The sequence below is a fragment of the Coffea arabica genome, chromosome 8c (genome assembly GCF_036785885.1).
Source record: "Coffea arabica cultivar ET-39 chromosome 8c, Coffea Arabica ET-39 HiFi, whole genome shotgun sequence".
NCBI classification, from domain to species: domain Eukaryota; kingdom Viridiplantae; phylum Streptophyta; class Magnoliopsida; order Gentianales; family Rubiaceae; genus Coffea; species Coffea arabica.
Genome location: NC_092325.1, coordinates 6,580,246 through 6,606,801, shown reverse-complemented (window position 1 = coordinate 6,606,801; position 26,556 = coordinate 6,580,246). Strand labels below are relative to the sequence as shown.

General features: G+C 34.5%; 2 protein-coding genes, 2 long non-coding RNA genes and 1 pseudogene across 4 annotated transcripts; 3 read left to right on the top strand and 2 right to left on the bottom strand.

Annotated features, from left to right (window-relative positions):
• Window positions 1–250: 250 nt before the first annotated feature.
• Window positions 251–2,986, bottom strand: LOC113706291 (uncharacterized). The gene is made up of 7 exons (XR_011820729.1): window positions 2,871–2,986; window positions 1,960–2,756; window positions 1,779–1,871; window positions 1,558–1,659; window positions 1,117–1,470; window positions 609–760; window positions 251–477 (listed from the first exon to the last, which is right to left on the bottom strand). It is a non-coding gene; the product is annotated as an uncharacterized lncRNA (long non-coding RNA).
• Window positions 2,987–3,514: 528 nt separating this feature from the next.
• Window positions 3,515–4,539, bottom strand: LOC140013202 (uncharacterized). The gene is made up of 2 exons (XR_011820265.1): window positions 4,452–4,539; window positions 3,515–4,369 (listed from the first exon to the last, which is right to left on the bottom strand). It is a non-coding gene; the product is annotated as an uncharacterized lncRNA (long non-coding RNA).
• A 4,213-nt stretch (window positions 4,540–8,752) lies between these two features.
• On the top strand, window positions 8,753–9,344 carry LOC113706292 (small ribosomal subunit protein eS24z-like; annotated as a pseudogene).
• Window positions 9,345–11,220: 1,876 nt separating this feature from the next.
• Window positions 11,221–11,919, top strand: LOC140013350 (xyloglucan O-acetyltransferase 3-like). Its single transcript, XM_072062611.1, has one exon. The coding sequence runs from the start codon at window positions 11,221–11,223 to the stop codon at window positions 11,917–11,919; it is 699 nt and encodes a 232-aa protein (XP_071918712.1).
• A 6,521-nt stretch (window positions 11,920–18,440) lies between these two features.
• LOC113705734 (xyloglucan O-acetyltransferase 3-like) lies at window positions 18,441–24,972 on the top strand. Its single transcript, XM_027227652.2, has 3 exons — window positions 18,441–18,837; window positions 18,971–19,254; window positions 23,912–24,972. The coding sequence occupies exons 1-3, from the start codon at window positions 18,600–18,602 to the stop codon at window positions 24,722–24,724; spliced, it is 1,335 nt and encodes a 444-aa protein (XP_027083453.2). The 5' UTR covers window positions 18,441–18,599; the 3' UTR covers window positions 24,725–24,972.
• Window positions 24,973–26,556: the final 1,584 nt, after the last annotated feature.

The window sequence follows — 26,556 nt, the reverse complement described above, 5'->3', positions numbered from 1 at the left end:
TGACAGAGTTGTGAAAGCTAATGAGCCATGTGTAACACTTTTTCCATGCCTGCATTGTTTGGCTGGTAGATATAAAATTCAAAATCCATACATACGCTTGATTTAAAGTATTTGGTCTATATGATTCTCCAAGTTCCAAAAATCTTGGGCAGTTGTATTACATATTGTTAGACTTTCCCACTTTCATTACACGGATTAATAAAAAATAATAAAATGCAAAATTGAAACTAAAAAAGCAATAAGCATAAACTAGGATGGAAAAAGGGGCGTGTGACATTTAATCATAATTCAGCACCTATGCATGACCAAAAGTTGAAGTCATTACTTCAAAAATACATGAACAGCAATTGTGCCCTTCCAAAATAACCACCGTTTAAAACAAACTTGAGCTTCCAAAAGGTCTTGTCACCTAAACATTTTAAACACTTTCACGGTGCCTTCCAGATTGCAACCTATTTCCAAATTTGCAATGTTAACCTGCACCAGAAAAATCACATATTAACAAGCTAAATTCAAAAAAAAAAATTAACTGCAAGCATTTTTAGAATTGAATTACAGGACTTTTGTCAAGAAGACAAATTGCCACATAGAGCAAGAAAAACACATACCATTACACCTTTTAAACAAAAATAAGCCTAGCTTCAAAAATATTTTATCATCTACCACATCCAAAACAAGCCAAACTACAAAAACAATTCAAGCTCAAGTGGCTCCTTCTAGATTGCACAGCCTATTTCCATCCAAAATCTCCAAAATAAACCTGCAAAACAAAAATTTAATGTAAGAGATTTTCCAAACATAATGAAATTTTTTACTAAAACCATTGTGCCTCAACTGCATTTCTCAGCACTAAAACTTCCCATATATTTGGCTACCCATATATTGCTTTCCAAAATCACATATAACTTGCATCACATCCATTCATCATTTTGTCATAGTATATTACTAGAAATAACAGAGGACTGACTCTATGCATTCATATTAATTGAGATTCGTACTAACATCATCACACAGAAGCACAAATTGGTGACATCACAAACTAAATTGTTTGAAAGAATGATGATACAACTAGATATTTTAGCTACTAATCAGGATTCAAAATTTAGAATATCTTACCTTGCTAATTTATAAAATTAGCTATTGGCATTAGCTACAGTCCTGTTTTTTACTTCTGCCATCAACCAATCTATTGACTCTTGTAGGTGCCGAAGTTGAGCTTGCTGTTCCTCAATTTTAGAATGTGCAGCCTCCAGTTGTGACTTTTGCTCAGCAACAATGCTCTCCATTTGTCTATCATTGCTGCCATTGGTTCCCCTAATATATTGCCTTCGAGATGGAGGTCTGACTCCACGAGGTTTCCCACAGATATAACCGGACTTTTTTTTGGCAAACTTGTTCAACTATCTCAACCTCAGACATTGGTGGCTCATTTTCAGAAATAGGTTGAATTTTCAAATTAATCATTTCTTGCTGCAAGATATAAAATTTGTACCATAGTATAAGCTCTCAACTTAATATATTTTTTATTGACAAATTTGCTTGATATGCATGACTTACATGCCTTTCTTCAGCAAGACGAGAGGACCATCCTTTTCTATTTCTGTATGCGATATCAAACAAATCAATAAGACCAGGTTTCTCATTTGTCTCTGGATTGGTCTGACAAAATAGGCAACATATGAATGCACAAATATGTTTGAAAATTTTCATTTTGACTGGATTTAAGAACTTCTGACCCCATTGTCACAGCAAACTGGTAATATAGGATGCGAGTTTACCATTTCATGACGTTTTTGTGGAAAAGACTTAGATCCCAGCTTGTGCACATACTCCAGATTTGCACGATTAAGTGCATTAGTTCTTGAACGAGTCTAATATACAAGGTATGATCTTGTCAAGAACTTAATTCTCTATGCATGAATTATTTTAACAAAAAATAATGCATAGATATTTACTTACCTTCCAATCCTCATTGTCAAAGATATTGTCACAGATCCAAACCCAATCATCCCTTCTCTCAAGAAAGTGGACAGGAGGATTGGCCCTTCCATTTGCACCTCCCCCATACTTTTTGTAGTGTTGATGACATTTGTTCCTAAAATTTCCATACAGAGCATCTTGAACATGCAGCTTTGTCCAGTCCAAATTAAATGTGCCCTGTAAAATTTACAAAAATAAGTTTAGAAACTTGTAAATGATACGAAATGAATTAAATATATCATACCACTGCACGTTCATAAAGATCCTCCTTGGCTGACTTGTCCATGGCTGTCCAATTCTGTACTCGTACTGGTGCATCTTGCCTAAGGATAAGACCGAGCTCTCTTGCAAAGCATGCACTCCATTCACCAACAGGTGCATTCTCATCTTCAGGTATTAATATTGGTGGTCTGTATTTTTCACCTTCTAGATCTTGCTCCCTTCTTGCCCTTGCTTCTTTCTCAAGCCTAATATTTCGATTGGGTCCACGCTTTCTAGGGGCTAATAAATCTAAGAACAAGGTGAGTATCTAGAAACTAAAATTTTGCAGCAATTTAGGATAATACTAACTGCTAACATCTACAAAACTAGGACATATTTATAATATCAACAAGGTTAAAATCACCTGCATTTGTTCCTGTTGAATTGGATGCATTATGAACCTGATCTGCATCATGTTCATTATTTGTGGATTGAGTAATTTGGTTTGCCACTCGTGAAGCTGCATTGTGGTTAGCAGACTCATTTTGTGCTTCAATTTCATTAGCTGATAGCTCCTTTTGTCAAACAAACAAATGATCATGTCAGCTATGAACAGACGTCTTCGAAAAAAAAAATGTAACTTAGCCAAAATAATCATATTGACATTATGAATATAAATGCAACATTACACCAGCTGGGCAATTTTGAGAGGCAAAAAGACTAGTAGATGGAGAAGATATTGTTTGGAAAGTCCTGAAGGATTGAATTGGAGGCTTGTTTGTTACTTGCTGAGATTGTAGAACTCTAGCCCCCTCCTAGGATGAGATATAATGTCATTAGCTATGATCTTCAGTAATAGAATAACAATCTTAATTGCTTAAGATATAGGCGTTAAATGAAAAACTTACTATAGCAGATTCCATGTCTATGAAAAGATTCATGACTGGTTCCATGTTTGATGTTCCATGAGGGATGTGGTTAGAGTTTGTTTCTCTCGGAGCTACCTGCTTTATAGACACAAAAACAACATATTAAATTTATTACACTAATGTGAGTAAAATCTAAGCAATTGTAGGAAAGGTTTTAGTTCTCACTGTGAGAGACTTTTGCATCAGCTGATCCCCAGTGCAAACCTTTGGTGCTTTAGATGCCGGATTAGATTGTTTGCTTGCTGCAACTTTTTCAAATTGCCTTCCCCATAACGCATTGCCTGGCATCTATATTAGACCACTATTAGTATCTCAAATAAAATTACAAGTATAAAGGATGCACCCAACATGCGAAACAAAATAACTTTTAGCTATCATGAAAGGACACAAAAAGCAATTGATAATGATTGTAATACACAAAATAGATCTTTTTCATGAAACAAGAGTGGTACAGATACACTTCATTTTTACAAAAAAAATGTCATAAGTCACTCTATGTCACTGTCAGAACTAAAGCTCAAATAAGGTTCTTCTTCACTTTCTCTTGTGCTTCCTGACTCTTCATCAATCATATCATCATTAATGAAATCATCCAACTCATTCTCAGCTTTGTCACCCGATGCAGTATCCTCTAAATCAATGGTTTCTGGGTCAACATCAGCTCTGTCCAATGAAAATGCTTCATAGTCTTGAACTTCAAACATGATTTCTGAACACTCATTCTGTTGGTATGCTTCATGATTACCAAATGCATCTTCAGGATCATTTTCATCAGTAGGTTGGAAAAGTGATGGATCCCATATATGTCTATGATATGCAACAAGAGCTACATGCCAATCTCCACCCAATTTTGTGTCCTTAACATAGAAAACTTGGGTGGCCTGAGTAGCAAGAACATAAGGTTCATTTGCATACTATTTTTTCCCAAAGTTAACACTTGTGAAATACTTATCACAGCGAGCTGTCCTAGAATCAAACCATTCACACCCAAATAAAAGAACTTGGCAATTCCCCCTATATCTTAGCTGCATGACTTCTGTAACAATTCCATAGAAGTCTATAATTTCATTATTGTGCTCTCCCTCAGTACGTATACCACTATTTTGCGTCTTTCGACGACTATCACGCTCCTTAGTTAGGAACTTAACTCCATTGACTATACAACCTGGATACATGGTGGTACGAATATCTGGCCCCATTGCAAGTGAATATAGATCTTTGTTCACTTGACAGTCTCCTTGATCATGCAAGTTCTTCATCTGCATAAATAGCACTTAGTGAACATCAAAATTTTAGTCTTAAAGCAATCTTTTCCTTATTAATAAGAAGAGCATATCTTACTTTTTTTCTAAACCATAATGGAAATTCAACTTTCTGTCTCTCAAAGAGGTTTGACGGATTTCTTCTTTTTAGCTCTTCCTCATGCTCACTGTTCATAGTGCATAATTAGAAACTGCATTTCTCAAATTGTTCAACTAAATTATTGGTGAAAAAGATTTACTTACAGCAAAAATGGTCGCAATTCATCACAATTGTTAAGAACATACCAATGAACCAAATTATATTGATCCCTTGTCAAAGTGGCACCTAGAGGCGATCCAATTGGACGAATTTTATGGGAAAATATGGATAACCTGTCATGAGCAGGATTTTCTCCATCATAATACCTATCTGGTCGATTGAATTTTGTTTCAATCCCATCAAGATATAAGGAGCAGAAAGTTAAACTTTCATTGACAATATATGTTTCTGCAATTGAACCTTCTGGATAGGCTTTATTTTTCACAGTTCCTTTGAGACTTCCGAGGTACCTATATGTGTAAAAAGACTGTTATAAGCATATATAGCAGTTAGTGATCTAACTTAGCTAATATATTTTTAGGAAGTGATATTAAGAAGAATTGTACTTACCTTTCAAAAGGGTACATCCACCTATGTTGGACAGGCCCTCCAAGTTTGGCTTCACGGGGTAAGTGAACAGCTAAATGGATCATAATATCGAAAAAAACTGGTGGAAAGATCATTTCCAACTTGCACAATATCATTACTATGTTCTTTTCTAATTTCTCAATCTCTTCCAATCTAAGCTTTTTTAAACACAGATCTTGAAAGAACTTGGCTACTTCACATATTAATGTATACACATATGTTGACAAGAATCCGCGCAATCCGACAGGAAGCATTCGTTGCAAAAGAATGTGACAATCATGGCTCTTTAATCCTGATATCGTACCATCTTTTATGTTGACACATCTTGATATATTAGCTGCATAGCCATCAGGATACTTCACTGAACTCAAAAATTCACAAAAACCTTGTCGCTCTTTTGGTAACAGATTATAGCATGCTTGTGGCTTTTCAAGCTTGCCATTTCTTCGATGTAAGTGTAGCTCATGCCGAATGTCCACGTCCTCCAAATCCCACCGAGCTTTATCTGTATCCTTTGACTTGTTTTCTAAATTAAGCAAAGTTCCCATAATATTATCACACCAATTCTTAGCAGTGTGCATAACATCAATGTTGTGTTTTAGTGGAATATCTTTCCAATACGGTAATTGGTAAAATATGCTCTTCTTAGTCCAGTTTCTTTCTTCAAGACTGCGCTTCCTTTTCTTAGTATTTGGATTTTTTCCAAGTGTTACACCCTCAACAACTTTTAATTGTTCAAGAATTTCTTCACCTGACAATTCCCGTGGTTTCAACCTTCTCTCTACCTTGCCATTAAATTTTTTGCCATCATTTCACCACACATGATTATCAGGCAAAAAGCGACGGTGGCCCAAGTAACCAATCTTGTTTCTCAATGACTGATAGTCCGTTTTATCATTGCAGCAAGGGCATGCCATTTTTCCCTAGGTCACCCAACCAGATAAGTCCCCATAAGCTGGAAAGTCATTTATAGTCCACATAAGTGCAGCATGCAGAAGAAAGCATTGTTCAGCCACAGAATCATATGTCATAACACCTTTGAACAATTCTAACAGTTCATCAATCAAAGGTTGCAAAAACACGTCAATATCCTTTCCCAGTGACCGACGACCTGGAATAAGTAGTGACAAGAAGAAATAAGGCTCCCTTTTTGATACCCAAGGTGGCATGTTATAGTTTATGAGCACCACTGGCCACATACTATAGGAGTTACACATATTATTGAAAGGGTTGAAACCATCACTTGACAATGCAAGACGAACATTTCGAGCATCTTCAGCAAACCATGGAAATTTCTTATCAAACTCTTTCCATGATTCACCATCTGCTGGATGACTTAAGACCCCTATTTCTTCAACTTGTTTTTCCTTGTGCCATCTCATATAAGATGCTATTTTTCTTGACATAAATAGTCTCTGCAGTCTTGGCTTCAAAGGAAAGTAGCGAAGAATCTTCTGAGGAACTTTTTTACCTTTGCCATCATTTATTTTCCATCTAGATTGCAAGCATTTTGGACAATGATCCAATCCTTCATATTCCTTCCAAAAGAGAATACAGTCATTCTTGCATGCATGAATCAGGTCACACCGCAACCCAATGCCCCCCAATAACTTTCTTGAATCATAGTAAGAGGGCGGAAGTAAGTTATCATCAGGGTAGGAATCCTTCAATAGTTGAAGAAGCATGGTAAAAGATTTATTACTCCATCGATTGAGTACCTTCAAGTGTAGCAATTTTACAACAAAAAGTAATATTGAATACTTTTTGCAGCCAGGATATAAGGCCCGCTTAGCATCTTTAAATAATCTATCAAATTTTTCTAACTCATCTTCTTTTCTAAAAGAAACCTCCTTATTGCTCCCACCATTTAATTCTTCTTCATTAAAGGTCCCCCAATAGATGTCTTCTAAAATTTCTTGCATTTCGTCATCATTTACTTCTGCATTGTTAGCATTAATTTCATGCTCATTATCACAACATGAACGAACATTTGAATTTTCATTAGGCAGAGTTTCCCCATGAAATTTCCGATATGTATAAGTACTATCCATCCTCTTATATAGCAGATGACTCTCAACAACATGAACAGAGTAGTACTTCACATTTCTGCATTTTCTGCATTGACATCTAATCTTTGGTTTATCACCTTTGTGCTGTTTTGCCATTGTCAAAAATTTCTCTAGCCCATTCCTGTATTCAACACACCATCTATCAGCCAGGAACATCCAACCCTTATCCATTTTTCCACCTGGCATATATGAACTACATGCTATACCAAGGTGCAAGTTTAGATAACAAGCCTTCCCAGAGGAATTGTGTTGGAAAAATAGCACTGAAATTCAAAAAGATGATAATTATAAAGAACTAGTTAAATAAAGCATAATATGTCCATAACCCAACAAAAGCATATGCATTCACAATATCACAAGTTAGATCCAAATAATGGCAGTTTCACTTCAAATAGAAATCAAACTTGAGGACTGTAATGCACTTACCATGAAGGACCGCTCAAGAAGATTAATAAAGTGCTAGAACTTGAACTCTTTATGCTTCCTGCATCCAATGTCCCTAGTCATTGAATAAAATGTTGATTAACAATAATTGTACTAAGCCTTGAGAGCATTGGAATGGGTCCCTTTATTACCTTTTAGAAAAAAAATGAAACCAGTTATATATTTGTGACGTTTTGGGAACAAAGCTAACATAAATCTCTCAAAGAAATGAAAAAAAAAACTCTCAAAGAATAATCCAGACATCCCATCATAAACAAAATGAAACAACTTTCCTATTAACTGTGGAAAAACCAAATACAAACCGACAGAGATGTCTTCATTTACATGCGAGATGTATGACAAAAAGTGCATGGTACGGTGAGTTGCTAGCTATGGACCCCAGATGAGGGCAAATTATGAATGATGGAAAGTCATTATTATTGCTGAAAGATGTCATGCATGCTCATGCACTTGTCCACCTACCAAGCTGCATGCATACATGCAGGAGTATTTTTTTTTGGGAGGTGGGGGGCGAGGGGTGTTTGGATTTTGGGGCTTTGGATTGTGAGAAGAGAAGCTACGTCTGCAACTAGTCATGGAAACGGCCGACAGAAACACAAGCTGTAAAAGCTAGAGAGTTCCAAAGAAGTTGTTGGAAACACAGCTAGAAACAGGGGAAAAACAGAGCAGTGATATAACGTCAAGAAAGCAGTGCTGTTATGGCACCATACCAATTCCTCACCCAGCTCGGTGGTGAAACATCTAAAGAAATGTTCTAATTAAGTCGAGAGATAGAGAGAAAAAAGAAGTCTTGTTTTTCACACAAGGTAATGCTCATGAAAATGCCACAACTGATTCATTGAAAGGACTAGCAGCATTTGTCCATTTCTCTAACACTGAAGACGTTGAAGCTATTGGCTCAACCATTTGATCAATTACACTCCCTATCTTTTAAATAGTGAACATGCAATCATGGCCAAGAAAACTTAGCAAGATTGCTCTGCGATTAACTTGGCATCAATCTTGCTGAGTTTTCTTGCTGAGATTAACTTGGCATCAAGATTGCTGAGCTTTATCTTGATACCAAGTTAGAACGCAGCGGCATCAAGTTAACCGCCCATTCAGAGGAGAACATGCAATCATGATTAACTTGGCATCATGGTTAACCGCCCACTCTTTAACCGCCCATTCAGCGGCATCAAGATTAACTTGCTGACCAACCGCCCATTCAGAGGAGAAAGAGCGGAAGCGGCGCCTGCGCCGGCGGCAAGAAAAAATGGCAGACAAGGCAGTGACTATTCGTACTAGGAAGTTCATGACCAATCGTCTTCTTTCCAGAAAACAATTCGTCATTGATAGAACACATCCTGGAAGTCCTAATTTTTCCAAGGCTGAGTTGAAGGAGAAATTGGCTAGGATGTATGATGTGAAGGACCCAAATGCCATCTTTGTTTTCAAGTCCAGGACGCATTGTGGAGGTGGCAAATCAACTGGGTTTGGATAGATCTATGGTTCTATAGAGAATGCTAATAAATATGAGCCCAAATATCGGCTTATCAGGAATGGCCTGGATACTAAGGTAGAGAAGTCTAGGAAACAACTCAAGGAAAGAAAGAACAGGGCCAAGAAGATCCGTGGTGTAAAGAAGACAAAGGCTGGAGATGCTGCCGAGGCTGGAAAAAAAGAAATAATTTTCCTGAGAGTTCTAGGCCTTGTCAAATTTTTATAGAGAAAAACAAAAATGTTTTTGCAGCAGAGTTATTTTCTCATTTGTTACTTTGAATTGTGTCTTTGTTCCTTTGAAACTATGAGATGAAGGTGTTTACAGTTCAAATCTTGCACTCTATGAATAGCCAGTACCCTCTGAAAAAAAAATGAGAAGACTTTTCTACTTCTAGAGTTGATCTTACAAAGGATGAAAAAGCATACCTGGTTAGAGATTGTTGCAGAGAGAATTGATAGATACTAAGAAGGAAAAAAGAAGGAAATTTTGGAAGTGGAGACTTTTATCTCTCCTGCGGACAACTTTTATATTCTTGGTTTTTTAGTTTTAAATCCTATTAAGATCTTTGTTGGTGGTAATTTGGTTTTGGCAAGAAAAACACCACATCCTCTCCGCTGCTTAAACAAGCTAGCGAACACATATCCTCCCAAAAGAGGGTAAACCAGTTGCAATCCCATCATTTCTCACCAATAACATAAAACTTTGGCCCGCTACTGTTAGCATTTGGAGGGAAGCTTTCCCGCGTTGCTTTTGGCGAGGCTATTAGGCAAGAAAAGTTGTAGCCCTCGCTGGGTGTAGGCTGGGTCCAATTTTTGGTGAGGCCTGATTCTTTTTCTTGCTATAAGCCACTTAATAGCATCAAACCTTGTATTTCATGCTAAAACTGTTGTCGCTAGTGCCCTTTCTTGTTGTAGTGATTTGTCTGAGAAAATATTTCTTGATCTCAAACATTTCACATCCCACCATACGATGCCATAGCCATAGGCTGCATTTGAATCAAAGGAAATTTATATGAAAAAAGTAAATCAAGAGATGGGGAGTTAAAAGGAAGTTAAATTAGACTTGTTTTACATTTGGAACGGTGAGAATACATAAATAAAGTAGACTTGATTCAGGACCTTATTTAAAGCTAGCAAAAGTTTGGTGGACATAAATAAAAATTTTTGGTCAACAATGTACGTGAAAGTACACCATACAATATAACAAATCCATAAATCATATCCACACCAACTTTAATCACGTTACTCTTAGAGTTGGGGCGCTGAAGCACTAAATTACACTGTCATCTAGGCACTTTTGGAAATGGTGGATTTTTGCCCCCACTAGTGAATAAAAAGCCAAGATACACATGACTAATTTGGTGAATTGATTGTAATTGAGTACTGAACCATTGAAAACCAACTTGTTTCTATTATGTAGGCACTTTGGAAGTTAATTCGATTACTCAAATACTCCATAGTCCAGTCATATAAACTTTGATGGAAAATAAAAGAAAAGAGGTCTATCGGTTAAGTATGTTTAGCAGCTTGCAACTCAAAAAATCAGAGAAAACCTGTTAACTGAAGTATTCTTCACTAATTGCAATTTCTTTCAACTCTTCCAATTTTCAAATTAACTCCCAATTTATGGGAAGAAGTTCAAATTCCTTTCTTCGTATTCACCAATTTGCATATTGTTGGCATATTGCATATTATTGTCTTTCAAAGTGAATTGGAGTTAATTTGCTAATGCGCAAATAGGCACTCAGTCATTTTTTTTCACTAATGAAATATTTCTAATAGTATTTGTAAAACATATTTTGTAGACAATTGATCAATAATAGTTCAGTTAAGCAAAATGTATTTCACAGAGTTGGTAACGAGAACATTATGTACAGTTTATCAAAACATAAACACCATTCATAGAAAGTAATTATGATAGGTTTTTTTTTTCTTTTTATGTTTTTCAAAGAAATATATCATTGTAGCAAGAAATAAAAAGGAACCCCACACCCTCTTCTTTTCTTTTTTTTTTTTTTTTTTTTTGCTTTTTATATGTTACCGTGCTGCATGCATGGATAGAAACTTGGTTAAAACTGGTTCAAAGAAACTCCATTTTGCAGGAAGAAACCCCACAAGAAGTATACAGGGGGGATGAGGGAGGCAAAACCATAACGTGGTACTTTCCTCACCACAACTTCACCATCATGGTGCTGTGGTCGCAATTCCTCGTCTCCGCCTCGGAGATGGTAGTGAACGGGTCAGCAACCGACAGTTTCCATTTGCACCTAGACAAAATTGATGAGAGTTGGGTGCAAAAACTACCGGCCCTGGATTATGCCATTATCTCCGCCGGCCACTGGTTCTTTAGAACCAACTACGTGTCCGAGGGTGGTCGTTTTCTTGGATGCATTTACTCCCACGATCCTAACGCAACGTACCTGACCCCTGACATTGCCATCCAAGGAGTTTTTAGGCTTGCTCTTAAGTCCATCAACGACTGCAACAACTGCTCGAGGATGCTAACTTTAGTGAGAACATTTTCACCAGCCCATTTCGAGAATGGCGCATGGAACATGGGAGGGACTTGCAATAGAACAAGCCCACTTGCTCCAGAAGAGATTAACTACAATGGCGTGGAATGGGATAACAGGAATGTCCAATTAGCAGAGGTTGAAAATGCACACAAATTGGGAGAGAAGAGGGGGAGAACATTTGATGTTATAGATGTTACTGGAGCTATGTCAATGAGGCCTGATGGCCACCCTGATGTACATTGGGATCCCTTCTGGGCTAAGGGAACCAGCGATTGCATCCATTGGTGCTTGCCGGGGCCGGTTGATACTTGGAACGAAATTTTACTTGAAACACTGAGAAGGCATGCATCAGAAGATGTTAAAAACTAAAATACTTCAATAGTGAAACAGTTTTGGACTCCAAAAAAAGCCGCCAGTGGAGCTCATTGTTTGTTGAGGTCTAACCCATTTGAGAGGCAATCCTAATGCGGGCTGTCTTTCTGCGGTTAATATCCGGGAACAGACTCTCTGCAATTATAAGAGCAATTGCACTATACAATTCTTGGTTCGGATGGGATGCATTTGAAATTGGACAGATTAGATTGATTTTGAGATGCAATTTAAGCGGAGGAATTGTAAGTAAGAGTTTAAATTCAATTCTTCACTTTAAAGAGAATTTAAAAAAAGAGATACAATTTTTAATGAGTAAAAGCTCTCTCTCTCTCTATATATATATTTGCACATTGTTTTATTCATGTGTATATTTTTGTTTTAGTTTTCACATTTGTTGTGCTCCTGCTTGCATTGTATGGCATAACTGGTACTGATAATTGTAGAGATGCCGAACCTGTTAATACCCTCTCAAACTGCTGAAGTGAGATTTGGGAGAAAATCTCAAAAATTTGATCACGGATTAAGTGATTTTTGTTGGCAAAATAAATCAAGTTTATAAGTTTCTATTTATTTATTTGTTAGTTTTATTGGAGTTAGGTATATAGTATATAGTCGTGTGATTTAGGAGTTTGTGTTTTTTTTTAATAATTTTTTATGCAAGTGGTTTCTTACTCAATCCGATATGTTATAAATAGGACGTTATTATTATTTTTTTTTTGGAGGGAATAGGACATTACTTGGAGTGTCTTCTTAAGGGAGTGCAGGAGAGACTGCAAGGTTTTATTGCATGTGGCTTTCTTTCATTGTTTGTTATTTTAATAATAGTGTGAATTATTTATTTTCTTCTATGCCACATAAATATTTTGAGTGGTTATTTTACTCCTTTAATTCTGTAACCCCAAACGTATAATTAATATTAGAACTCTAAATTTGCGTTCTACAATTTTCATTTTGGATTGCCTTAGGTGGATTTGGCCATTCTTTGCTTTCTCAATGTAATCATCATTTGTTTATACTTGTGTCTTAGGTATTACTTCTCTTCTGTCATAGAATAACTTTATACCTAAAATTCACCTTTACAAAACAAATCTTTATTCATTGAGAGTCTATTTACGTCACTTTTAATAAAGAAAATATTTTTGAGTGATAGAAATATTTCTAGGTGCTTGGTAAATATCGTTAGTAAATTTAGTGGTGGAGATTTTCGTCTCAAAAACACTTTTTGTGTAAACTCAAAATTGGTGTTTTTGAAATAATTTTCATGTTTCAAAAAATAGAAAATAAAAATCTAACCATTTGATCATAAATTATGAATTGAATAAAGACATAAATACAATCAAATAATAATATAATTCAGTACTTAATAAGTATTTTTATCAAAAGCTCTATTAAATAAATGACATTTTTAACCACAACATCAAACAGGCACTAAAAATGACACATCAAAACCAGTTCAAATCCAATCTAGAATGTGTAAATGTGTCTAGAATTATATCCCAACTTCAAATTTTTTATATTATTTCCGTAACACCAATAAAAATTGACGCATGTACAACTTTTTATGTCAAATTAAAAAAGGAAAATCATTTAAAATGTCCCTGATATTTTGTCATGTAAATTTTTCATCCTTCACTTTTAGAATAATAACTTTACGTCCCTTACAAAATTAAGTCGGTAAAATTTTGTTCGAGTGTAGATTTTTAACCACTTTTTACCCTGAATCCATCACGTAATGCATACATGATCATTTTTTTAGGGACAAAATGGTTAGATTCTGTTTGCAATTAAACAAATGATCCAATCCATATTCATTTTTATCTCTAAAAAAGTAAGATCTGACTCAAATCATATTTATCTTTTCTAAAATAGTGAGATTTGACTCAGTTTACATTCATTTTTGCAACTAAAAAAATGGCATCTAATCTTTTTTATACATAAAAAATCACTGCATGTGAGTCGTGTGATGATTTCAGACTAAAAAGTGGTTGAAAATTTAGGTTGAGATCAAATTTTACTAACTTAAATTTGTAATGAATTTAAAGTTAATATTTTAAAAGTGAATGACAAAAAAATTAATTTAATAAAATGTGTTAGAATTCTTTTCCATACAATGCGACAAACGTTTTGATCGACTTTTCCAATAAAAGAATTCTATTTAGAACTAGAGTTATCGTGAGGCCCATCACTACACTGACTTGAAGAAGTGGGCCGGAGTTCCCAAATTGATTCACATTTTTCAGATGCTATGACACAGTATACTGTTTAGTTGTTCCCCAATGTTTTAAAAACCGGACCGTTAATTGAACCGATGACGTGAAAGGGTCGAGGTTCAATCGGTCGGACCGATTCAACCTCGATTCAATGAATTTTAAAAAAAATAATTTATATAAATATTTATGCACAAAATAAGACATGTAATGGATTAATTGATGAAAAGTTTACTATTTTTGAATAACTTGATTTTTTAAAAATAAAATTTTTAAATTATAAGTTAAAACAAATAAATTTCATTTCAATTTCAATTATATCTACCAAAAAAATCTTAGATCTAACCCAAAAATATCATAATATTTTAAAATTATACAAAATTCATGTCTATGAGAATTTAGATTTTGTAAACTTAAATTTTAATTTACGTTTTGGGATTTAGAGATTGCAATTTAAAAAAGGAATTTTGGAGTTCGAAAGAAGTCAAGAGAATCGAAAATAGAAATGCAAACTTGATAAGAAATAAAAAATGAGATAAAAGTGAGTGGTTGTGGCATTAAATAATTTGGGTTAAAGAAAAATAATTATTTTTTAACCTTTTTCAATTTAATGGACAAAAATAAAATTAAAAGATGGAAGAAAACGTCAATAAATTAAAAATAAAGTGGTTTGATTAAAAAGAGAGTGACAAAAAAAAGAGGAGAGAGAGAGAGAGAGTGTGTGTGTGTGTGTGTGTGTGTGTGTGTGTTGAAGATTAAAAAGAAAGAGCCATGAGATGATTAGATTTTGTAAAAAAAATGAAAAAAAGAAATATGAGTTTTTGTTTTATATAAATAAGTTATCAATAAAAAACTAATAAGATGAGATGGTGCAATGGTTACTACATTGGTTTTTTATTACAAAGGTCTTGAGTTCGAGTTCGAATCTTGATAGCTGCATTTTGCAAAATGAAAAAAAAAAAAAAAAAAAAGAAATCTCGAAAACCGAAAACCACCGGTTCAATCCGGTCTGGCGGTTTCCACGGTTTAACCGATTTTTGACCGATTTTCTAACCTGATCAACTATAGCATAGAACCGGACCGGAGCCATGGCCGGTTCGTGGTCCAACCGATCGAACCGGCCGGTCCAGTCCGATTTTCAAAACACTGTTGTTCCCCAAAAGCACATTGAGAGAGCATATCATACACAGGCTCCTAATTTTGCACTACGCCCCGCTCAAATGCACGCGCGACTAATAGCCTTCCTCATCCAGGCTGCAGCCACTTAGCCAACTTTGGATCATCTTGATTTTTAAAAGGTTGGATGGTTCGAATCCGAACATCACTATCACGTATCAGAATATAAAATACATCGCTTACACATTATTCCTCGAATAGACAACGAAACAATCTTTGAATCATTTGTTATATTTTTGGTATTACATTACTATTACACTGTGTGATAGAGTAGTAATACATCTAGATCATGATTTATCAACCATTAACCATTAATGAATATTAAATAAAGAGATGTGCACCACTATAAAACTTCGTTTGGTACACTTTTGGTGTTACCTTGTTAAATCATGCATTTGGATACCTTGTGTTTCATGATTCACCAATTCTTACATCAGTCACTCTAGTGCATGGTGTAATAACCTTTGTCTTATATTAAGTGAGAAAATGTGTGTTGCGCTGCTCTACATTGTAACAAGGTATGTGACACAAAATGTGTAATAGGGGATGGGGGTAGACAAATTAGACGAATTATTAATTGTACCATGGTCCAATGGATTCTGGCTAATGAAGGTTTCCATTCCGGAAAAATTCCTATTCTTTGAAAAATATCATTGATATAAATTTCCTATATAAATTCCATGTTAATTATACACCATTGGAGCTCAAAATACCCATGGAACATTGGATTCTTTTGCTCTTAAAATCATGAAAACTATGGTCAAATACGGTTGTGTAACCACCCATAAAGCAGTTGAGAGACTTGAGATCAAACACAAAGCATTGGGTAAACTCCACCCTGTGCAATAACCCGCCAACCATAAGGAGGGGTAAGACGCACTAGGCAAACCTTGTACGACGGGCAAATGGCCTAAGAAAAGCTGTGGTCGATACTATTGCATTTATCTATTATTATCCTTTATTGCATACTAATAATTATTATCCTTTATTGCATTTATATACTTTTTTCTATTTAACCTTGCCTACCTCTTGTATTTATTTATTTTTAATTAATCTTATATTTTCAAAAATATAACATCTGAAATATATCTTAACGATATGACACCCGTTAGATAGACTGATATATCAATAGATACGTCGACTACAACTAGTATTCTTGTGCTTCAACCGTAATGTCTGTCTTTAAATAAGAAAATGAAAGTAATCCATGCATGAGTTTATTAGTAAATGAGACCATTTATTATATGTGACGTCCAAAGTAGTTATACAAGAGTGAACCAGAAGGTATACGAGAGTGAACCGGAAAACATTCCGGTTCATGGTTCAATCGGTTCAAAAGGTTAATAATTTTTTATTCATTAGTATTAAGAATTTTGAATAAAACTAAAATATTTATTTTATAAAATAAAAACTTAATGAAAATCAGTTGAACCTCCCGATTTTTATCGGTTCAATTAATTCTTTGATTTTTTAATTGAATCGGACCGAAGGCATGACCAGTTCACGGTTCAACTGATTGAACTGATCGGTTCGATTCGATTCGGTTTTCAAAAACATTGACTAAATGATCTTACCAAGACCATGTAGTCTTGAATTTCATTGCATTCTACATCTTTTGATTACGAACTAATGTTGTCAATCCAAATCAGTCAAAATTGGATGCCAACTCAAGACTCAATAATTGATATTGACTTGGTTCACAATAGTCATTGATCTTTGAATTCATGGTCCCCCAGGGCTATTCAATCACTTTCTAATGACTAGCAATGCCAATTACAGCTAAACGTACATGTCAGCTTGGGACTCTTTAACTACTATTTACAATCATTTGGGATGTCACTTTCCAGCTACTCTTTAGCCCATTATGTTAGAGCCCTTCTTCAATTAAGTGTAGAACTTCCAAAGTACTCTAAAAAAATCTTTAATAGACACCTAAGAATTCCAAAGTACTATCACTTCCTTAAGTATATAACTTCTAATGAAATTAAATTTCGAGTCGAGGGATTTTCACAAAGTCGAGGGATTTTGTCGACCCAACCTGGGCTCAATGTAGCTAGCTACGCCTGCCAAGTCCTCTGATTATGGCCTTTATTTGGCCATGGATGGGGAAAAAGTTTGATTTTGGCTCTTTTTCTTTTTGATGTAACAAGGGCGTTTTGAGGAGAAGAAAATACCAAATGATGAAATTGGAGTTTTATTACTCCATGGCCTGCTGAGATCTGTTTTCAATTGCCAGATTTTAGTAAATGATATTGTTCTGCAAACTATTAGTAGTTCAAGGTAGTTAAATGCTGAAATGGAAAGTTCAAGGTGCATAGTGAGATTTGGAAGTAGTTTAGGATGCTAGTGTAATTAGCCATAAATTAACATCGTGCGTGTTCACCGGGCTGGACGGATCCGAGATTGCCGCCGTGGAAAAGGGTGAAGAATGAATTCAAAATTGTTCCATCAACGAGGTAGGTAGATTAACCATGTTAAAAGGCGCAGTGATTCACTTAAGACTTGTCAGAGCCCCTAAATTACTTAGCTCTATCAAATTAAAGAAAACTAGTACTTTTTGCACGCTTGATGTGTGTACAATAATAAAAAAGAAAACTTATAATAGTCATAGTAAATGAATTTTATATAAATTTTTCATTGTTAAAGTAAATTTTAATCTCTTAAATGTATTTCATATAATAATTGTAATATCAGAAGTTACAATGCTTAGGTTAGTTATGTTGTAAAATAAATAGTTGAAGCAAAATATTTTTTTCAAGATAACTAACCATAAATATGTATTCAGATAGTTAAAATTAAAGTAGTTTCCATAAGGACAAAAATAGAGAAAATTTTACAGTTCCTTTTTAGTATTATTCGCTTAACTTGTATCTCTCGAAAAAGATATTAGTTTAAATTTTAAATAACACTTCTTTCACAATTCAATGACGATTTTTATTTGTTGTATGATATCCAAAAAAAACAGTAAAATCTCCTTACAAATAGAAGTTTACAAATTGACAAATAATGTTTACACTAAACTCCCTAATCTCTTTTTATATATTTTATAAATAACATCAGATTTTCACTTGAGAGTTAAGATGAGTAGTTTTTGTCATTTTTGTGATAAGTTGCTCCCTTCCACGCTCAAATAGGGGTTGTGCCAGTATCATTTGATCATTTGCCAAGTCTCGAAGCAGACGAAAACGTCGTATGAGATCCCCCCTAGCTTCTCATATCTGATATCACTCATCTACAAAACACAATCATGCAGGTAGGGAATAGCCAAAGAATCTAGAGAGTCTATTACTCAGAATGAATCCGACTTTGAAATTAAGCAAACGTATGCATGAGCATAATCTCACTAACAAGGTGGAATATCTCAACTTGGTTAGGCGACCATCTTTGTTGATCTACTCATTATGTTTTACCATATGGCTCAGCTTCTGCTTCCTGTTTGCTTCCAACACTCTCAAGTCCACCTTCGAACATGGAGACTCAGACTACCCCGAGCAAAGGAACTCCTTAAACCAGCCCGGCAACGGTAGGCCAGGTATTGGCTCTCGTTTCATTGGCACATTTACATTTGTTGACAAAAACGTCTTACAATTTGTTAAACCTGCTCCATTTGGTTTCTGAAATGCATTCACAATACATCGAACTCTGTTCTTTGTGATGTTTTGAAGAAACTGAAAAGTGTGACCTATCGAAGGGTCGTTGGACTCAAGATGCTAGAGGGCCTTTGTATACAAATTTCAGCTGTAAAACACTCCCTTACCAGAGGAACTGTTTCTTGCATGGGAGGATGGACAGGGACTTCCTTCAATGGAGATGGAAGCCCGATGAATGCGAACTTCCTGTCTTCAATCCCAGGAGCTTTCTAAACATTGTTAAAGGAAAGACGATGGCTTTCATAGGTGACTCACTTGCCAGGAATCACATGAATTCGCTTCTCTGTTTATTATCTGAGGTTTGTTCTTGAAATCCTTCCCTTAAATATATTCAGACATATGAAACCAAACGTTTACTCGCGTTTTAATTATATGATCTAATTGGATAAGATGCAACTCTGTTAATGAATTTATTTGTAGACTTTCCATTCACATATCTTAGGCTTATTACCAATGCTTTATGCTTTTGTTAAAACTTTGTTTATAACTTAGTTAGTCTTCTCTTTTAGTCCATCTACATATTGGTCAGAACTATAACTTGTCAAATGTTAAAATGATAGTTTTATTAAGCGAATTAGATATTGCATCGAGAGTATTACAAATGAAAGCATTTAAATTCATTTAACTTGAAAATCTTCGAAAAACTTCTATATTTCATGCAAAACATTTTACTGAGAAAGTATTTCTTGGTTTAGAACGTTTCACATCCAACCAAAGAATGCCATAGCCACTTATTACGCTACATTTGAATAAAAGGAATTTATATGAAAAAGTGAATCAAAAGATACATAAAAGAAAGTTAAAGTAGACCTTTTTTTTAGCAAAAGTTAAAGTATAGTTCTCTACTTTGTTTGACAAAATAAATGGAAAGAAAATGAGTAAGAATCAATGTTTATTGGAACCTTTTCTAATTGAAAGAAACTTTTTTCCTTCAAGAGATTTCAGCTTGTTTACAAATCAAACGCACACGGCTCAACAACAAAAAGTGTTGATACTTCCTACCTGTTTCTTATTTTCCTAGGAACCCAAGAACTATCTCAGGCTCTTGCACGATTCCCTAGCTAGCCACCAAGAAGTCTTTCCATAATTTTGGCTATTTGTATAATCCACTATAGATGTTTGTGACAAAGATCAACTTTTTACATAGGATTCGGATGTCTCATGTTTCTCAAATTGGGATGGGTGCGTTTGGTTCTGCATGGACAATGCCGTAGTTGTTGTACTGATTTTTGATGGTAGACCCACTCTTTCCTTCATATAAATTCAATTGATCAAGGGGCACCAATGTGTGTAACATGGGACTAATACTAGCAAGTGTAGAAGGTGATACAAAGCTAGGAAAAGTTTGGTTAACAAAAACATGACTTTATATTTTTTTTCTTTTTGGTCAACAGTGTACGTGAGTATACACCGTACAGTACCAACCCTATTTGATAACTAAATCTAATATTTAAATTTATTAGGTTCAAATTTTAACATATTTAAATATGTTTGATAACCAAAAATAGATATGGCTTTGAATTTTTTAGAGTTTATTGCCAAAATAATTCTCCTTCAAAAACATATACCCAAAGTAATTTAATTTTAAAATTTGTTACTATTATAATTCTTTTTTTACCACATAGGTTGCATATGTGCTAGGATATAGATAAAGACGCACTCTATTTCTCTTTTTTATCTAATATCTTTCATGATTCTTTCTTACTTTGAACCTTCCCACACTTCTTTTCCTTTCATTATCTTTCTCTTGTCAAACGTAATTCTAAAAAGCCAATATTTATATTAACAATATCTAAAACTTTAGTGTCATACTTAATATTGTTTCGGCAGATGAAAATATTATTCTAAAATCGATAATCTCAAGATAAACAAACATTATTCTCGTCTTTTCTATTGTGAAGTTTATGGAACATTCCTATGGCCTTCAAAAAATGGCCATGAATAGTAAAGAAAATGACGAGAATGTGGTTACTTTTGATTGGTGAAGCTTGAAGTGCAGAGTACTGGTTCAAATATTTCAACTCTACTTGCAATTAGATCACCTATCTCTCTTGGAAATTTTTTTTTCTTCTTGGAAATCTATTATAGTTATACTATGATTGAGTATTTTTTCAAGTTATCCTACTCTACTTAGAGATAAGGAAGAGACGTATACTTATTTGTCTTCTTGGTTCTCATAAAGTATAACCTTTTGTTATTTTTTTTGGTTTGTCACCTATTTGAATGGTTGCCAACTTATTTGAAACTAGTTTTTAGAACCCCATTAAATAATTCCATCTTGATTTTCTTTCATATTCTGAAATTATGGCTCCTGACTAGCTAGGAAATTGTACAAATCATTAAGTAAGAGTGGCAGAAAAAAAATATATAAAGATAAAACATCATGAACAATGATGGAAAATATTCAATTGGAACCAAAGAAGAAAATTTCAGCTTGATTACTTTTTGTAAAAGTTTTTTTCAAGGAGTAGGAAGGATAACATAGAGGATAACATAAACAAATATCATAGCCTTAAAGTTTTTGTGACCTTCTCTTGTTATTGCTTACAATTTTCGTTGAAATTTTCATTGCAATTTTTGTATTTTTTAAAAATTATTTTTAAAAAAATATATGCAATAGGTTTGATTCATTTTAAAAAAAATGGAGAGACCAATAATTGCAAGGTCAATAATGGTAGAATTTATTTTAAATAATTATAAGGAAATTATCAAAGTTATGCTATCTTTTTGTGCCTCTATAAGAAAAAAAAATTTAAAATTTTAGTTCATGTTACAAACTATAGAGTAGATTAAAACTTTCTTTTCTTGTTATCCAACATGTCAATCAGGATAATTAGGTGGCAACAATAACATCATTATAGGAATAAAATTTGAAAGTGAATCAAATTAGGAATATTTTTTAAAAAAGTCTTATTTTGGCAAAAAAAAAACTCAAATTTTTTAAGCAAAATAAGTGATAATCTATTCACCTATCACTTAATGTGATAACATTTAAATGTATCAAATTTAGTACTTAACAATTCTGTAATTCAATGGATTTAGATTTTAGATTTCAAATTTCAAATTTCAGTTTTCAAATTTCAGTTTTTAAATTTCAGTTTTATTAAGCACACCCTTAGGTAAGTTAAAGACCAAATTGGATTTAAAATCCTTCTTTACACTGTAGGTCGGGAGTTCAAACTCATAACATGCAGTTAAAAAAATTCAAATGGTGTGTACCCCTTTGGTCCATATGAGCCTGCTTTTCCCCTAATTCCTTATACAATCTAGTTGGATTTTTCTTCTATGATAGAGTATTGATAGTATAGATGTTACCAATTGAGAGAAAAAAAATGTAGTATAGATGTTATCAATTGAGAGAAAAAAATATAGTATAATAAAGCCTAGATCCAAGGCCTCACAATCTATGTTTCGTATAATTTTGCACAAGTTAACCTCTGGTGTAAATCAATAGGATTTTGGTATTAATAAGGTCCAGTTTCATATAAATTAGGTACAGCTCAATGTATGTTGATTTGTTATTATTTAGTGTAAATCAAGTACAATTTGGTATAAGTTGATTAGTATCATTTAGTGTAAGTTTAGGACAACTTAATGTATATTGAGAGTAAATTATAAACTTATACCAACTCGTACAAAATGAAACTTATGAGGCCGCGTTTCCCACAAAGCCTTAAGTCGTACCCACACCAACTTCTATCATATCACTTTTTGAGCGGGGTCACAAGGGCATTAAAATTATGCTGTTAGCTATGTAGTTTTGTAAATATTTGACATTGCCCCACCACAAGTCAATAAAATGTAAAGATACGCATGACTAATTTGGTGAGTTGATTGGAATCGAGTAGTGAAGGATTCAAAACCAAGTTGTTTCTATCATTTAGATGTTTTGGATGTAAATTGGATTACTTCATACTCCATTCATGAAAACATTTATGGAAAAATTAAATAAGAGGTCCATATGTCAAGTATGCCTAGCAGATCGGGATTCAAAAAAATCAAAGAAAACCTATTAAGTGTATCGGGAGGGATGGTTGGGTGGTATGAAGGGAAGGAGTATAAGTGAGAGGTCCTGGATTCAAACCCTCACACTTATACTAAAACAAATGTTAAAAAAAAAAAAAAAAAAAAACCTATTAAGTGAAATATTCTTCACTAATTGTACTCCATTTCTCTCATCTCTTCTAATTTTCAAATTTACCCCCAATTCATAAGAAGAAGTTCAGTTGATTTCTAAGTTCACCAATTTGCATATTAGTGTCCATCTAAGTTTGAAAACAATGAAGAGTCAGCTTGATAATTCTCGTCTAATTCAAGAACAGTAATGCATATGTTTATTAATTAGTTTTTTTTTTAATTTCATGTACTATGGTGTTTTATATTTATTAACACTGGGGAGCTGCTGCTTCCACCTTTCTAAGAATTTGAAAACTTTTTTGATTTTATTGGTATTTTTATAGTTTAAGTTTTTGGCTCACTCCCCAAACAAAAATTTTTCTTATTGATTATTATGCTATATTTGGTTTACCTTTGGAGAATTTGTAACTTCATCAATTATGTGCTTTGCCGCCTACAAAATCCTTTAAAAAGTTAATGTAATTCTTGTTAGCACTATTGTAAAATTATCATTGTATCAAGAGATTAAAAAGAATGCCTGATATTATATTTGTCTCCACCTGAAATTAATCCACACTCCCGCACTTATCGTGACATGTTTCTGAACTTTCTAGTATGTGTTAACATGCGAACAAATTTTATCATGGCGTCCGAATGTTGGCTAATTTCTCGACAAATCTTTATTGTTCGACCCATAAGAATACTCTAAATAAGATTGCACTATTTGTTCAATTGATGCCATTTCATTAGCCAAAGAACAACTATTAGATTTGCCAGTTACCATGCTGCATTCATGGATAGAAACTTGTTAAACTTAGTACAAGAAACTCCATTTTGCAGGAGGAAACCCCACACGAAGTATACAGGGAAGATGAGGAAGGGAAGACCATAATATGGCACTTGCCTCGTAACAACTTCACCATCATGGTGCTGTGGTCCCCATTCCTCGTCTCCGCCTCAGAGATGGCAGTCAACGGCACCGAAACCGGCGGTTTTCATCTACACCTAGACAAGATTGATGAGAGTTGGGTGCAAAAACTACCAGCCCTAGATTATGCCATTCTCTCAGCCACCAACTGGTTCTTCCGACCCAACTACGTGTACGAGGGTGGTCATTTTCTTGGATGTATTTACTGCTCGGACCCAAACGTGACGCACCTTGGCCCTGACATTGTCATACAAGGAGCTTTTAGGCTTGCTCTTAAGTCCATCAACGATTGCAACAGCTGCTCGAGGATAGTAACTTTACTGAGAACATTCTCACCATCCCAATTCGAGAACGGCACTTGGAACACGGGAGGGACTTGCAAGAGAACACGCCCATTTGCTCCAGAAGAGATTAACAACGGTGGCCTGGATTTGGTTTACAGGAACGCCCAACTGGCGGAGATTGATAATGCCCGCAAATTGGGAGAGGAAAAGGGAAGAGCATTTGATGTTATAGATGTTACTGAAGCTATGCTAATGAGGCCTGATGGCCATCCTGGATTACATTGGGATAACCGATGGAACAAGGGACTGAGTGATTGCCTCCATTGGTGCTTGCCAGGGCCTGTTGATACTTGGAATGAATTTTTACTTGAATTGCTCCAAAGACATTCCAGCTTTCTCTTAGCTCTTGAAGTCATGCAGCAGCAGAAATTAAAAAATTAGTACTGCAACAGTGAAAGAGTTTTGGACTCCAAGAAAAAAGTCACCAATGAAGCAACAGTTTGATAGAGGTTTAACCGGTCTTAGAGGCAATGATATGTGGGCTGTGTTTTTGCAGTTAATATTGAAGGGACTCTCAGCAATTATAACAGTAATAGCACTATGAAATTCATGGTTCGGAATGGATGAATTCGAAATTGGACAGATTAGATTGATTTTGGAATACAAATTTTAGTGAGTTATTTTTTCAATGTCTTTGCATATTTATTGTTTTAGTTTTTACATTTTTTATATTAGTGCTTGCACTGTAGGGATAACTAGAATTGGGAATTGCAGAGGTGCCGAATCCGTTACTATCCTCTCAAACCTCTAATGCGATTTTTAGGAGAAAATTCCAAAATATTTGATTATTGAATTTCATATTTGCTTGCCTTAGCATGAATTTTTAAATTTTATTTTAGTGCAAGCGAAAGGACCCGAGCTCAGAACCTCTCATTTACATTCTCTCTTCCCCAATCATCCAACTCATCCCTCCCTCATGCATCTTCAACACGATTTGGTGATTCTTTGTGCTATTTCATTTGCTTACCTCTTTTTTTTTTTTTTTGTTAAGCAACAACTCCTGTACTAATCTTACTCCTAATTTTACTCTAGCCTATCTAAGGAAAGGCCCAATCAAGTTAATGAGGATTAGAGAGAGTGGATCTCACATCAAGATTAAAGGGTGTACTATTGTACATCTTTTAAATTTAGAAGAAATCACATATTAGTGGCAATTGATGGGAAGTGAGATTTGAAACTTTGATCTCTTACCCCACAAAGGCAGTTAAAGGCACATATTAGTGGCTATTTAATTTGTTTATGCTTGTGTGTTATGTCATAGATTTACTTTTTTTTTCCATCATAAATACCTTTATACCTAAAATTCACCTTTACAGAACAGTTCTTTATTAAGTAAGAGTCTATTTAGAAATGCTGTGTTTTTCAAAAATGGCGAGTTTTTCGTCTCAAAATCTCTTTTTGCATAAACTCAATATTAGTGCTTTTGAATTAACGTTCATGTTTCAAAAAATAAAAAATAAAAATTTGACCTATTTATTAGAAATTATGAACTGAATAAAGATATAAATATATCCAAATGATATGATTATTTAACAAGTACTTATATCGGGGCGAAGAGATGTTGATCTAGTGGTTAAGATAAAACTTTAGAGGTTCTAGATCTAAATCCCTCTATCCCTTCATTGCTTTTTAAATCTCACTCCTCTCCTGTTTGAAATTTTTAAAAAAAAAAAATTACTTTTACCAAAAGTTAAGTTCTACTAAATGAAGGATTTTTTTTTAACCATAATTTCAAATAGGCACCAAAGATCTCATATCAAAAGCTAGTTAAAAAAAAAAAAACTTTTTTACCATGATTTCAAACAGGCACTGAACATCGCATATCAAAAACTAGTTCAAATCCAATCTGGGGCGTGTAATGGTGTCTAGAATAATATCCCAACTTCGAATTTGTGTTTCGTCCTTCTAATCAAAATGGTGCATGAACAACGTTTCAATATCAACCGAAAAAATTTCATTCCGAATTTAGAGTTGTCAAGAGGCCCATAACCACGGATTTGGGGCAGGGACGGTCATCAGTATGACCGTCCCTGCACGGTTAAGGGCCAAGATTTGCCCTCAAAATTTTGGGCTGCTGAGATTACACCATGTAACTCGATTTCCGCGCCAAGTGTGGGGCCCACTACTATCTGTTGTGAAAATACATCCTGTGAAAAAAAAATTACACGATGTACAAAGAAAGTTACGCGCAGTTGATAATGATCAAAATTGCC